The following is a 14,337-nucleotide window of genomic DNA, read 5'->3' on the forward strand; positions in this document are numbered from 1 at the left end:
CTAAAAGATCAACTAAATCCATGTAGATAATGTGAAAGTGGCAGTTCAATCAAGTTCAATACAATCACTGGCTGTGCAGGTGAGTTTCAATTAAATTTTCTTTTAAGATATGTATTAGGTATAAGATAGAAGCTTTGAAATAACATCCTTTCAGGAAAAACATGCCAAAGCATTGGCATGTTTATTTTGAGAAGCAAATTAATTTTTTCTTCTTTTACTTTAAAAAGCTTTAGTGCAAATTTGTTCATATATGTTCAAGTCACTTAGATCATGTCCCTTGCAATTTTTTCCCTGTTAACAAAACAGGCCATCACACTCCTAATGCTTCTTGTTTATGGTGACATCCCAGCAGACACATCTTGAAGGGTGTGCAATTTAAAGACAGAATTCCTACTGCAGAAAGAGCACTAGAATTCTTTATTACCTTATGGTTTTACTAAATAAAAGTGTAGTCAGGAGCTTGAGTTCCAATAGATTGGTTGGAAGTAGTTCTTAACGCTACTGTTGAATGTTAATGTTTACATATAATCTTTTACTGTCTCAAGTTTGTCAGCTGAACTTAAAAACATCATATCATACGAGATCATTCTCTCACAGAATAAAGCTGGCACAAATTGGAGTAGTATTTCAGTAAAAACAACAACAAAAATAACCTGAAACAGTAAAAATCACCTTAGCTTGTATCACGTCATGTCCTATTGTTAAGAGGGTCAGTGTAAGATGAAGGAAATCCCAGTGTCCTGAACAAGGGGACGGGAACATTCCTGTAAAGCCTGTACTAGTTGGAGTGCCTGGGATAAGTAGTGCAGTGTACTCTAACAAGACTGGATCTCTCTGGTTTAACTTCCCCTTGCTGAAGTTGAATGATGAGGCTTTGCTGGAACAGTAGAAAAATCGTCAGTCAAGACCAGAAGATGCTCTTCAGAAGATGAAACCAGGAAAAATACTTGGTTTTACAGTAGTCCCATCATACAATAAACATGCCTTGCTTTTTGTGGACAAGAACTACCTTCCTCACCAAATGGATTTAGATACTGGCAAGGACTGTGCTTTCTGTATTCCATTACAGTAGTTTTCATAAAAATCATATTTGCATCCTCTTTGAGGACAGGAAGGTGCACTTTGCATTGGTGGGAGAGGCCCTCTCAGTTCTACTTTGGTTTGAGGCAGTCTGACATCTGTAGGTGACTATTCTGTAACATCTTGCTGAAAACAAATGGTAGCCATCTTTTTCGGTTCCAGGGCAAGCTGTTCTTTGAATTGTTTTCTGAGGAACTGGGAGCTTCAGTGCATCAGGGATAGCCCATTTAACTGGGGGGTTTCCCTCTTACAGTTTGGATTTGGGAGCAGCCTGGAGCAAACTCCTCATGTCTAGCAGTGCTTTCTCAAGATAATGTGCCATGCGGGCTGCATTTGTGTCAGCACAGCTATTGAAGGCTGAAATTGCAAAGTTGATGTGTTCCTCCATAGGGTTGTAACACACTCCATAGCCATCTGGAACCACGGGACCAAAACACATCACACAATCTGTCTTGGCTGGGACCTGTGGAGACAATGTGATTAAAACTTTCTGACCAGTCAGAGAAAAATGAAACCATCAAATGCAAACAGCTCTGTCAACAGAGGAAACTCATCTTATTAAACTGCTCTAGAAGGGCCTTTGGTCACCCTCACCTCCCACCACACATGTGCTGGATCCTACCATTTAGCAGCAATGTGTTTTCCTCTGCATTTGTACAGGAGTGCTTCTCCTCAGGGAAAGCTTGTAGTAAGTCACAAGTAGAACTATTCAGTAAGAATCAGAGCACAGCACTTAACACAAAGCTGTTCTGGCTGCTGATTTCATTGATATCACTTTGATTTAGACACCAAACACTCTTGATGATCTTGGTTTTGGTTATGTTAGTATTTTACATGTCTGTGAGGGACTGTGGCAGGTGTAAGATCAGATCTGTAGCTTTATGGGATTGACAGCCAGTTTAGAAATTTCGGTCCCAATGTAGATGAGTTTCTAACAGAAAGGAACTGAAAAGAAATGTGGATAAGGAAGGCATGAAAAGGAACAGAGAGTGCTTTTGGCTCAGATGAGTTGTACCTGGCTGGTTGAGAGATTGAAGTGCATTGCAACAGCATAGGCTGTGTCCATGAAGAGCTCGGGCATGCTCACCAGGTCCTCAATTGCCTGGAGCTTCAGCCCCAAGAGGTGCCGGTCTATTGCATTGCCCCGTATGGCCTGGAGGAAAGCAACGATGGACAGATGAAAGCCAGGCCAGCAGCAAGTGAGCAAAACTATTTCTTTGGTTAAAAAAAAGAACACTTCTAAAAAGTCTCTAAAGTTAGAAGGAAACTAGACGTTGTCTTTGAGACTAATAATCTTGTTTGTAAGGACTATGAAATTAAACACGCCAATGGAAACAACCTTACAGTTTCTGCCCATGGAATCCCTCTGGTTTAAGGGTTCCTTGTGAAACTTTGGCATTTTTCAGTAACAATGATGGTAAGAAATGAAGCTACTGTAATATTTGATTATTTCCTTTAGGCCAGTCACAAGGGACACTTAACACACCAGCTAGAGCGGATTCAGTCAGTGGCTTTTGAGCACTGTCAGATCAGAGTCGGGCCTTTGCAACACTAATGGCCACACTGCTGTGTCAGGAGCAAAATATATTCAGGTTTTGTCTTTTTCCCCAGAACTCTCATTTCCTGGGTAAACCCCCAAGCCTGTCTACATAGAGGACACTTACCATGTCTGTGTATTCCCTGTGGGCCTGTGTGGCTCTCCTCAGCAGGTCTGCTTTCTCCTGGTCCTGGGAACACACAGATCTGTAAGTTTTTCTGCAGAACAGAGAACCTCATTTTGGCTTTCTCTAGGATAGAAGACATTTCTGCTTTGTGTGTCTGTATGAAACATTTATATTTACTAGATTTAATTTTTATATAATTTTGTTTGGCAGTGTTACTTCATTCTGAATAGAATTCATCCATCAGTAGCAGAACTTAGTTTGAGTAGCTGAACAACCTTATAAAGGACTTTTTGGTGGGCTCAGAAACATCCACATGATGTTTTCCAGGCTTTCAGTACATATGATAGAAAAGTCAAGTGAAACCCCTGATATGTAAAGATAATGCTGCAAGCTATGGTTTAGCTCAATATGGGCTGCAGCCCTTCTTAGTTGAAATGAGATGGGGTCAGCCAAATAAGCAGCTTTTCTCTTTTCTGGATTCCTCTTACTCCACTTCTTTGAGATCCTCACCGATTTGTCAGGGCTGTCCATGGATTGCACAAAGTTGAGGGAGTGCACAGAGGTGGAGCGGATGGTGTCGGTGCGGCCCAGGCGGAACATCCTCAGCGACGCGCTCTCGTACGTGGCACAGGCACGGCCATACATCCTGGGACACGGAGGAGAAAGCCACACAGTGAGTCTGTCCTTGGAAAACCTAGTCTGTACCATCTTTATCAAGCTCACATGTTTGAGTCTGTCAGTGAGGAGGTTGAGGAATGACCTCTGGGTGGTCTTACCTGTAGTATGCCAGCTGCAAGGCCAGCTGGATAAAAGCATCAGGGCTTATCTTCTCTGACTTGGGAAATCCTTTTCCAAATTGATGAAAGACCCAGATTTTGATATCCAGATCTTCAACCATGCTACAAGGAAAGAAAGAGGAACCGTTCCTTTGTTGCTTATTCTTGTAAAACAGTGGAAAGGATTTGCTTTCTCAAGGCTCAGAGGGAACAGGCCATCTTGATCTGACCTATGCAGGGACAGAGAGCTCTAGCTCATATAGATCTTTTTGGGCAGCACCACAGAGGTAAGAATTTTTGGCGACTACTGAAAATCTTTACTAGGTTAGGTGGCCATGTGTGTTTTTATGGTCCAGTATTCTTGGCTGGATCCAATAAAGCCTTGCTCTTTCTTAGAAAATGGGATGAATCAGTAATAACCCCTTTCCAGCACCTTTCACCTTATTCCTGGCAGTGCTTTTCAGCTCAGCTCAATGCTGTTGAGCCCAGAAGTCACTGGGAAAATCCCCTGGCTGCAGTGGGGAAAGCTTCAGTTAAACCACTGACGGGCTCCAAAGGGGCAAGAATTACTCCCTCAGTCACCCACCACTTTTCCATACTCACATGTTGAGGTTTTGCTTTGCCTGCTCTATGTCATTCTTGATTTCTGGGGTGATGTTAAACCGCAGCTTTTTGGGCATTGGCAGATGAACCGTAGGCGATTTGTCCATCTCGGCTTTCTTCCTGCTCAGAGAAATGGTTTTGTTTGACCTTTGGCATGAGGCTCAGCTAGGAATGCTACAGCCTGGATAGAAATGCAGAGGAGACTTATCCCTTTGTGACACTGGTCCACAGCCTGACAGACTTTTCACAGTGCCAATAAGGGATCTCCAATGCTGAGGAAAAGCAGGGGCAGGACTCACGTGAACTTCACAACATGATCCACAAGAGCAACTATGGGTGGGCCTTCGGAGGGGGCATGCTCATATACGAGACCACAGGAGCCATCTTCAGCAACAATGAACTGGGAGAGAAGCATGAGAGGACAGTGTTGAAGACAGGCAGTGTGCGGGGCAGAAGATACCCAGAGAGTCCTCGGTGTCTCTGTATCAGAGCCTGTCCTTGCACACCGAGGGGTCTCCTTTAGCAGCACAGCAGTGGAATCCTTTCAGCAGGTGGAGGAGATCTGAGAGCACTGTTACAGTTCTGCAGAATCCCCTGGATAGGGGTGTGCCTGACATATTGGTGTCCTCAGTGCTTTGGCCACACAGAGGTTCAGTGGTTCTGATTTACTGTGATGCACCCATAGTACAGGAATAACATAGCCACATGCTGGCTTACCCTTACTTTTCAATCGGCTGGAACATCTAAACTTTATCCCCTTGGTGAAGAGTTCCAAACAGGAACAAAACAGCTGAAAACACTATGAAGAGTTCAGCAGGTATGAGAAGAGTCCTCTAAATCCTAAATACTCTGGCTTGCTACAATCCGCAGGCCAGAATGTACCAACTAATGAAAGAAAAAGCTCCGACAGCAGCTGCTGTTGAAGGATCTTGACAAGACTGAATGGAGAAGAGATCAGAGGGATGCTGTGGGATGGCAGTGCATGTTTCAAAAAACTAAACAAAATGCCATTGGGCAGCTTCTGGCAGAACTAGGAAAAGTGACAAGCCTGGAGGAGATCCAAGGAACAGACCTCCCATTGTTTGGGCTGCCTCCGAGCAGATGAGGCATTGTTGACCGCAGGCAGAAAATTGATTTATAAGGAACACAAAGACCTGCTGCACTGAATAAACGTGGGCAGAGGCAGGAAAGAAACAAGTCCCTGAGGCAGCAACAAATGCTGGTGACTGCAGGGGGAACCACAGGATCTCGCACTGTCAGCCACCACTCCTCATCTCCCTTGTTTTTCACTATCTTAACATGAGGATCTTTGCTGCAAAAGGTTCCTGGGATTTTTTTAGACTTTTGTAGTCTCAGGAAACACCTCCGGAGCCACTTCTTCAGTACCTTTAAAGCACCAGTTCTTACCTGCAGGGTTTTGTCAAACCATCGGTTGCCGCTGTTCAAGCGGCTGCCGCCGCCGTGCAGCATCTGCGCGGCCACGTGGCTCTTGTAGACGTCCTCGGACACCCGGGGCATGGGGGCATCCAGGCACACGGTGCAGATGCTCTTCTCAATCGTACGCACGGATTCCTTGTTGGTCTTATCTGGGAGAGAAATGAACTGTAAGAGGGAGTTGTGTCATTGGAAGGAGAGAAATTTGAAAGAGTGGGTTTGAAGGATGCAGTGTTGGGTTCCTGCTGTACCTCAGTGGGGGGTGTACACAGCTATTAAAAGTGCAGCCAGCTGTGTTGTTACAGGTGTGAACATGCTGCATTCACCCTCCTTTTTTCACTTTTCTCATATCCTACTCATTTGCAAGGCAACAAACTCTGTTGCCTTCACACTTGGAACATGTACCTCCCAACCCAAAAGTTACAATAGATTGCAATGATTGCTTCTTTAAGGTGGAAGGCTCATGTTATCTGTCCAAAACAAGCTTCCAAAAGAAAGAACTGAGAAGAGCACAGTGGGGAAATTTGTTATTCAAAGATCTGCAGTATTTGTTAGCACACATGTGTTAGGGACTCTACAGACCTTTCAAGAGGTTGTTGTAGGCTTTTGCCCAGCTGTTTCGGTGGTTGGTGGTGAGGATCCCAATAGGTTCTTTGTTTGTTTGGAGGGAGGTATTCCAAATCTTCTCCAGCTGAATGAAGAGCTGGTCAGCAGTAAGGGGAGATCCATCACTGTTGTAAACATCCAGCTCAAAGAACTGAAGGTGAGAAGAGTGGATAAGGACAGAGACAACAGTGAGAGAGTATAACTGCCCAGACCCAGAAACTGGCAACAGCTACTTTGAGAAGGCAAGGCCTGGCTGAAGAACTCAGCTTGCAAAACTTTTGAAGGATGCTCAGAATTCAGAGACCCAAATCCAGTCTCCTTTGCAGGGCATAAATACAGTCCTGGTTTTATGAAGCCATGGTAACAAGGACCAAGGAGGAATTCCTGTTTCTGAGACTAAGCTGCAGTAGGAGGGTTTGTCATCCAATTTTCACTTACTAGTTGCAGACATGGTCTCTGGGCTTTGAGAGACAGGAATTACAGGGACAAGAAACAGAGGAAGACAGTATTTTTCTGCCTCTAGTCTGTTGCTTACATGTGGCAATTCTGCTGCTGGCCAAAGAGGATAAAGGGAGCAGGAACATAACCCTGGCGAGAAAAACCTTGTGGGCAGAGACTTTGTTATTCCCTTTCTTCTGGATAACAGCTAGCAAAAGGGACACCTGCACCTTAACAGACCTTGAAAGCCCAGCAGTTGCCTTACCTGGAAGTTGTGAACAACTGTGATGTGTCTGGACTGCTTTTTGCCTTTGGCGTAGTTGACGATGGAGTCCCGCTTGGGCCCAGGAATGCGGCAGGATGAGAGGATCTGGTAGTACTGGTTCATACAGAGGGGCTTCCCACCCATGTACTCCACTGGAAGGGTCTCACTGGAGACACAGCAAGGTAAGCAGGAAGGAGAGAGAGAACAGATCAGTGTGAGCAGGCCTGTGCTTCCCACACAGGTCACAGGTTCTGCCCTGCAGCTGCACTCCCTCCCTCCCTCCAGCAAAACCTAAAGGTGGCATAAAAGGGGCTGTCCTTCCCCATTCATGGGAGCTTTCTTAGTATAGGCTACAAAAAATGTCTGTTTGCTGGTGTTTTATTTGGGAAGGGAAAAAACACCATCCTTTCTGTGACACCAGAGAATCAGGTCTCTGGATCTAGTCCATGGCTGTAGTTCTGAGTGATGAGTCTCTCATGTGTTGATATGATTCATGAACTAGGCAGGGGCTCACTCACTTCTGCAGTCATATACCAACTACCCTGAACTTTGACTGTTCGGGTTAGTAAACATATTTTTGGACCTTAAATAAGGCGTGTCCAGCAGAGATTTGCTGGTGACAAAGAGGGTAAGGGAGGAACAAATTTATCTAGCGCTCATCCCATCTAGCTGGGAGGTGAGAAACACCAGGAACACAATGTTAGAGACTCAAATTCCTGCTGCCTGAGCTGTAGCTTGTCCTGTGAACAAACAGAAGTGCAAAGCTCCGTGCGACTGTCAGTCGTGCTCGCTCCCTCCAAGCATGTTCCCATACCAGTGAAAGCATTAATGTAAAGAACGTGAAGAGAGAGCAAACAAAGTTTGCTTTTTTCCCACTGGAGGGGACTGAGGATTACAGTATCTCTTTTCAAATCTGTGCTGTCATCTCTTGCCTATGTGGGAAATTTATGGACAAGGCTTAGCATCTCTGTGATGTTAAAGAAGGTGTAAACTCTCAGGAGGGTCAAGTAACTCACTTGTCAATCATGGTCTTGAAATCCAGGATACCCTCAATCAGCTTGGCAGCAAACCTGGAAAAATACCAAATGTAACAAGCTGAGATCAACCAGACATGTCTGGGGCTGAGGGACAAGCTGAGGAGGAGAATTAGCAGAGCTGTTCTCTACTCCTCAGAAAGTTCAGCCTTTCTGCCAAGCCCCTGTTGTGCCCATTTCTGGTTCACTGACACAGCCACTCTGGGCTGTGATTTGAGATTGCTGGATAGTCCTACTGTGTGGCACTTTCTTTTTTTATGTGTCTTGCTATACAGCCAAGGAACTCTGGACAGCTTTCAAGAAAGAAGGATTCAGTCATGCATTAATGACCCTCTAACAGCAATGTTTGCCACTGATGTGTTACGATTTTATCACATCTGAGTGCTGATTCTCAGCATTAAAACAGCACCAAGAGAAGGGGATTTCTGCCCTTCCATGGCTAGAGGCCAACTTGGAGTATCAAGCTGAGATGCAGCTGTTTCTTCCTGCGTCTAAGATACCACTGGTGACTGAGCTCCTACCCCAGTGAACATCCTGCTGCTAACATAACTCTGGAGAACCTTCCTCTGGCATTGAGGGCTTGGAAACAAAGCAGATGTGCTGCACATGGACACCGAGGTGTTGTGTTTACCAGGATTAACGTAAGCAGTGCCAGTGCCAGCTTCCAGCAGGGCTGTGACATGCTACACCAAGCTGCTTAGCTGGAAGTGACAGATTGGCCTTCTCTGACATGGGAGCTCCCACCTGTCCCTGAAGGAAGGAGGTAGGAGGTCACTGGGTCAGGAGGTTGTGTTGTTGGCTGAGTGACGTGCTGCCAACATTTGGCATTTGCAGACACTAGCTTTCAGATTGGCTCAGCCTGCCATCCCTAGGAAAGATCAAAGGACACAACTCCAAGAACCTAGGGGTTCTGTGAAGTAAGACATTCAGCAAAGTAGTTTTCAATTAAAATTCCTCAACCTTACTGCAAAACATGAGGGAAACATCAGTAAGAGGGTCTATGTTCCTTTCCAGAGAATTAACAGCCTGGAAGCTGAGCTTGGGCTTGAGGAGATGGGAGAGGTTGGTTGACTTGTGTTCAGCCAGCAGTTTTGCCAGGTTAAGGAGTAAAAAACCCACCATTTTCCAAATTTGCTTTTGGAAGCTTTAGTTTCAAGGTGCACTGTCAAACTTCTTTGTGCAGCCAAGAACTACCCAAACACACAGGAGCCCACCTTCTTATGCAGCTGCTGAATTCTACTGGTTGGGCACTTGCAGTTCTCCCAATAACTTGGAAAATTTAAGAATAATATGATGGAGAGCTTTCAAGACATTTGTGTAGTCTTGCACTGTTGTGAGACTAATGCTCTGCTCAGGTATATTGAGGGGTGGGAGGATTTGTTCCCAGCCTCATTGATCCCCAGGCTGGCGCCAGGGCAGTGCTGACTGCTAACTGTGGCAAAGGTAGCTGTGTAAAGGTTGGTGCTGAACTTTTGCAGATGGATGCAGCACACTGCTAGTGGTGGTTAAAAATTAAAGGGAGCCCACGAGGGAGAGAGGGCATGGCAGAGTCTGATTGCAAAGAAAAGCTTGGAGTGGAAAGGTCGGTCTTTGGGAAACTGTGGTTTCCCAAACCATGAATCACAACAGGGGACAGTCCCTGTCAGGCTCCCGCATCCCTATAAACTAGCAAACTCCAGAGGCATTTCTGGGTGATCTCCTTTACGTGAAAATTTACAACAAAGTTGCCTGGGCTACTTTCGGTGCCTCTTTTAACAGCACACACAATCTCAATGCCTCCAATACATCCTCACAATATCTTCAGCCAGTGATGGGACCATTTTGCAGTGAAGATCTGTGCTTGCGCTAAGACCTAAATGTAGGTTCTCAGTCCCTGTTTAATACCTGAACCACTATTTGGTTTTCTCTGTGATGAAATATTTAGTCAGGTGCAACCAGGAGTTTCCTTACTGGCAGCCTTGCCCTTAGAGCAAAGACAGTTCAGACCTGGGGACCAGATTAGTCATTCCCAATCGGCCTTAATACCCTCATCCCTTTTGAACAGAGAAAACTCATCCCACCTATAATCTAAGGGAAGGAGGGAAGGTAGAAAAGGATTTTACCTGAGCTGACCTTGTCGATCCAGAAAATCCTGCTTAGGTAAAACCACACCTGGGCTGGAGTGGACCACAACTGGCAAGCGATATTCCAGGTAAGCTGTCTTCAGCCACCAGTCTGAGAGCTGGGATGGAAAAAAGAAAACAGAGAGCTGTTGCTGCTGTCCAACCCAATTCTGGTGGATGGGTCTCAGCATCCTGCCCCCAGTTCTGTCCCACACTTTTCAAACAAAGTGTCTGGGGTTTCTACTATGCAGGGAGAAGGGGAAAGGAGGATTTAAGCAAGGCATGGGTGGCTTTTGGTACAGGGCTTGAGCAGAGGGTCTCCTTCAACCCTCTGCTCAGCTTCTTGGGGCAGTTGTAGGATGATGACAGGTTCAAGCCTTCAGCAGCCAGAGGCAGAGCCAGTGACTCCCTGTTCTGCCATAATCTCTCTGCTCACCCAAGTCCTGCTGAGGCCTTTGCACAGCTTGGGGAGATCAGTGGCGAACTGGTCAGGAAGGTGTTGTCATTAAAACACAGATTCCAGTGGATGCAGCCAGGACAGGGAAGAGATGCATATCAGCCCTCCACTCTCCCTAACCTGAGCTGGGGCCAGAGCCCTGACCTACCCAGTTCTCTGTTTTCCTGGCTCTTCTCTCCAGGCCTTTCTGCAGCCTCTCCCCGACGCCCCCCGGCTTGCGGAACTCGGCCACCAGCTCCCGCGTGTGGCTCAGCTCCTCGGGGCTGATGATGGGCTGCAGGGCCAGCAGGTACCGATCCAGTGTCTGCTGCAGTGGAGGCACAGGCAGGGGGGGCAGCGCTTCCTGGTGGAGCTGGAATCTGCCCACAACCTTGTTCAGAGGTGTCTGCTTCAGCAGGCCACAGGGCCTGGCCTGCAAAGCACAGAGCAAATGTCGAGACAAAACATCCCCGAAGTAGCAAAGAACCTGGATCTAGGAGTTGCCATCCCAGCCTTTCTGTGGGCACATGGGTGTCCCAGCCTGGGAGCAGAGCACGGCTGTGCGCTGAAGAAGGGTGCAGGACATCCAGGAAAGCTGTGAAAGAGAAACTCCATCTCCAAGATACCTATTCTTAGCTCGTCAGAGAAAATGCTGCTGGGATAATGACACATCTCCCCACTCTGTGAACACCTTTCAGCCGAGAGTCTCCATATGATAGACAAAGTCAAACCCTTCCATCCCGTGGTAAATGGGAAGAAAGTTGTGAAAAAAATAACCATCTTATGTACTATCAGAAACTTTCATTATTTCTTACAAAATCATAAGGCTAAAAAGCAAAACCCTTGTGCCAAACCAAACTACCCTTCTGGCTTTGCGGAGGCAGAATTTAGCTAAGTTTGGGGTAGGATTAAAATGCCTTTTCTCTGTTGATTCAGGAAACTGTGGGTGATGCCAAAAGGCTCCTGTGATCCAACTGGGTCATGTGGGAGCAGAAGCACAAACCACTTCCCTGGCTGGAGAAATATAACCGAGCAAACCCAAGTGCTCACCAGGAAATTAACTCACCAGTTTTCCCCAAAAAGAATAACAACATCCTTTTGGATGAACGGGGTTGGACATTCTTCAGCTTGAAGATGTTTCAGTAGTACTCAAGGTTTCCAGTTCCCTCTGCACCTCCCTCTCCCATGGATCTACTGAATCAGACACTCCTGCAGGACTCTGGACTTTGCATTGTCAGTGCACTGAGAATGCAAAGCCACTGAGAACATTCCCTTTGCCTTCCAAAGCGGTGAGAAAATAGCTGTCCCCACACCTCCTCCCAGCAGTTAAGGACTGAGAAGAAACAGCTCAATCTACAAGATGACAAAGGCCCGCCAGAAACTGCCCTGTTTTTGAGCAGCTGGGTCTTTGTGGGACCTGAGAAGAGCTGTGAGACTGAGGTTTGGAAAAAAACAGCAGGGGGAGGAATTACTGAAGCATAAAAGAAGAGTGGGACTGCGAGGAAAAGAAAGGTGTTGATCACAGCAGCTTGGGCATACTGTACCTTCTCTGCTTGCTTCTGCTTCCTATCCATGGCTGGTAGGACAGAAAAGGCCGTAAAGCTCTCCCTCGGCCTCTCTTGGGTCTCCTCTTCCACCTGACAATGTGCTGCCCATGCAGGGCGTCACCTCATTAGCCAACTGCCACATGACTGCTCTGATCAGAGGGCTCAAGGGCTGGCACAGCCGCAGGGGACAGGAATTATCAGATCACTGGATTTCGACAACTGCCCTGAAGGTGCTCCTCTGGGCAGCTGATCAATACCTGGCTAGAGCCCCTCTCTGACCAAGCTCTGGGCTCCAGCTAGGGCAGAAGTTGGGATGCTGTTCCTTCACCCTTTGTCTGGACCCTGAAACTACTGTGGCTGTTGGGAGAGATACCTGGACATAATGCAGGAGAGACCTCAGTTTATGTCCTGGAGGTGGCACCATGGGCAGTACCCCAACTGCCCTCACTGCCCATGATATGTGGTCATTATTGCAAGCTGAGACTTTGGGGAGTTCTGAGTTGTCAACTCAAAAAAAGCCACAAAAAATATCTCCACAGCAGGGCAATGAAAATGCCATGCAGTCACAAGGAATATCAACACCTCCTTCGTGTCTGTCTAATGAATTGAGGGGCAGACAAGCACGGCTTGCATAGCTTGGATAGAGTATGATGATCTCAAACAAACAGCTGATTTTCCATGGGGTAACAATGAAAATCCCAAAACAAACTCATGGAAGCCACTGTATGTTAAAATGTGGAATGCATTTGTTATCTTCCCTCTTTTCTGTCCCCTCTTTGTTTGGTTTGGGGTTAAATTCAAAGATTTGGTGGGAGAAGGAACAGTGATCAGAGCTGAGGGGGCAGCTGGCAGCAAACAGAGGGAACAGCCCAACACTCCCCACAAGCAACAGGAAAACGAACACCAGTGGAGCAGAGTGTGCAGACAGGGCCAGCCTCTGGGCTGGCATCACTGCTGAGCCATGTTCCAACACAGCAAAGAACCTTTTCCAGAGCCTGCAAAGCTGGTGGGAAAGGAAATCCACCTGCTGGGGGGCAGAAGGAATTTCCTAGCTGATTCTTAGCACAGCCACAGAATTGAGTAGCAGGATGTCAGAGGTTTGTCTTTTATTTTTAAATTACAATCTGGAGTGCCCCTTAAGCCCAGAGACAACTGGTCTTGCCCAGTCCCTCAGTAACTGTGAGTGGATCCACACTGTAGCTGCTGTTCTGCTGCTCTGTCTCCTCCTCTCAGGACCCAGAAGAGACTGCAAAGAGCAGCTCCCAAGCCTGGCAGGGGTCTGACAGCTCTGCTGTGTGTGCAGCAGGATGGGTACGGTGGGAGCCACCGATGCCATCTGCCTGGGCTTCCCTGGCCCCTCCGTGTCCAGCAGCCACCTTCCTGCTGTCCAGCCCCAACTGGACAGCTCAGTACAAGACAAGGCACTGTGGAGAGGGTCCAGAGGAGGACATAAAGATAATTAAGGGACTTGAGTATCTCTTATGTGAGGCGAGTGAGAGACTGTGAGTTCATCCTGTTTAATCTGATGAAGAGGAGGCTGACAGGGAATCTGAACAATCCATATAAATATCATCGAGGTGGGCGTCAAGAGGGTGGTGCCAGACTCTCTTCAGTGGTGTGCAGTGACAGGAGGGGAAGTATAAACTAAAACACAAGAAGTTTGCCCTCAACATGAGGAGTAAGTTTTTTACACTGAGGATGGCAGAGCACCGTGCCCAGCGATGGTGTGGAGTTTGTCTCTCTCTGGAGGCATTCCAAACCCACCTGGACACGTTCCTGGGTCATCTGCCCCAGGTGACCCTGCGTTGGCAGGGGCGTTGGACAGGGTAATGGGACAGGGCAATGTCCAGAGAACCCTGACAGTTCTGGGGCTGTCATCTCCGTCCCGGACAGCTCCACCGCGCACGCTGCCGCCAGGCACGGGCGGAACCCAGCGGGCCTGGGGACTGACTTCGGCAGGTCCCTGCCCGCTCCCCGCACGGCCCTGGCCGGGACCCGGGCCTGTGCTCCGGGCTGGGGCCGGACCGGGCAGCGGCACCGCCGAGACCGCCAGCGCTGCCCCGCTAAAGGCCCCGCGCGGAGCCGGGCTCGCCGCCCGCCCGCTCTCGACCCTGCCCGATGTAGCGACCCTCGACCGCCACCTCGCTCCCCGTCTCCGGCCGGTGCTGGCGGAGCCGCCCCTCCCGGTGTCGCTCTTACCGCAGCCCTGGCCACCAAGGCGAGCATGGCCGCGCTCCCCGGGCCCACCACAAGGACAGCCCGGCCGCCGCCGCCGCCGCTCCGGGGCGGGGCCGCCCCGCCGCCATCTTGGAGTGGGGCGAATCCCGCGTGGCCATCTTTGGGAAAGGCAGA

General features: G+C 48.0%; 1 protein-coding gene across 3 annotated transcripts; it reads right to left on the reverse strand.

The window, feature by feature from the left end:
• Nucleotides 1-394: 394 nt before the first annotated feature.
• On the reverse strand, nucleotides 395-14,266 carry CRAT (carnitine O-acetyltransferase). Of its 3 annotated transcripts, none has more exons than XM_085593817.1 (15): nucleotides 14,185-14,236; nucleotides 11,983-12,086; nucleotides 10,608-10,871; nucleotides 10,003-10,121; nucleotides 7,883-7,936; nucleotides 6,867-7,032; nucleotides 6,140-6,314; nucleotides 5,531-5,709; nucleotides 4,423-4,523; nucleotides 4,124-4,243; nucleotides 3,521-3,643; nucleotides 3,255-3,390; nucleotides 2,745-2,807; nucleotides 2,096-2,233; nucleotides 395-1,543 (listed from the first exon to the last, which is right to left on the reverse strand). In XM_085593817.1, exons 2-15 carry the CDS (start codon nucleotides 12,010-12,012, stop codon nucleotides 1,328-1,330), a joined length of 1,884 nt encoding a protein of 627 aa, XP_085449943.1. In that variant the 5' UTR covers nucleotides 12,013-12,086; nucleotides 14,185-14,236; the 3' UTR covers nucleotides 395-1,327. The 3 variants fall into 3 exon arrangements, 2 of the variants coding, with proteins under 2 accessions (XP_085449943.1, XP_021407140.1); XR_014958773.1 differs by having other exon boundaries at nucleotides 1,404-1,543; nucleotides 2,745-2,835; nucleotides 14,185-14,201; XM_021551465.3 differs by lacking the exon at nucleotides 11,983-12,086 and having other exon boundaries at nucleotides 14,185-14,266.
• Nucleotides 14,267-14,337: the final 71 nt, after the last annotated feature.

The sequence above is a fragment of the Lonchura striata genome, chromosome 17 (assembly GCF_050655825.1).
Source record: "Lonchura striata isolate lonStrDom1 chromosome 17, ASM5065582v1, whole genome shotgun sequence".
NCBI classification, from domain to species: domain Eukaryota; kingdom Metazoa; phylum Chordata; class Aves; order Passeriformes; family Estrildidae; genus Lonchura; species Lonchura striata.

Coding starts and splice junctions, on each gene's coding strand:
- CRAT (XM_085593817.1), bottom strand. CDS start 12,012: ATGGATAGGAAGCAGAAGCAAGCAGAGAAG. Junction 3,644..4,123: donor GCAAAGCAAAACCTCAACAT/GTGAGTATGGAA, acceptor CTTTCCTTGTAG/CATGGTTGAAGATCTGGATA. Junction 2,808..3,254: donor TGGACAGCCCTGACAAATCG/GTGAGGATCTCA, acceptor GTGTGTTCCCAG/GACCAGGAGAAAGCAGACCT.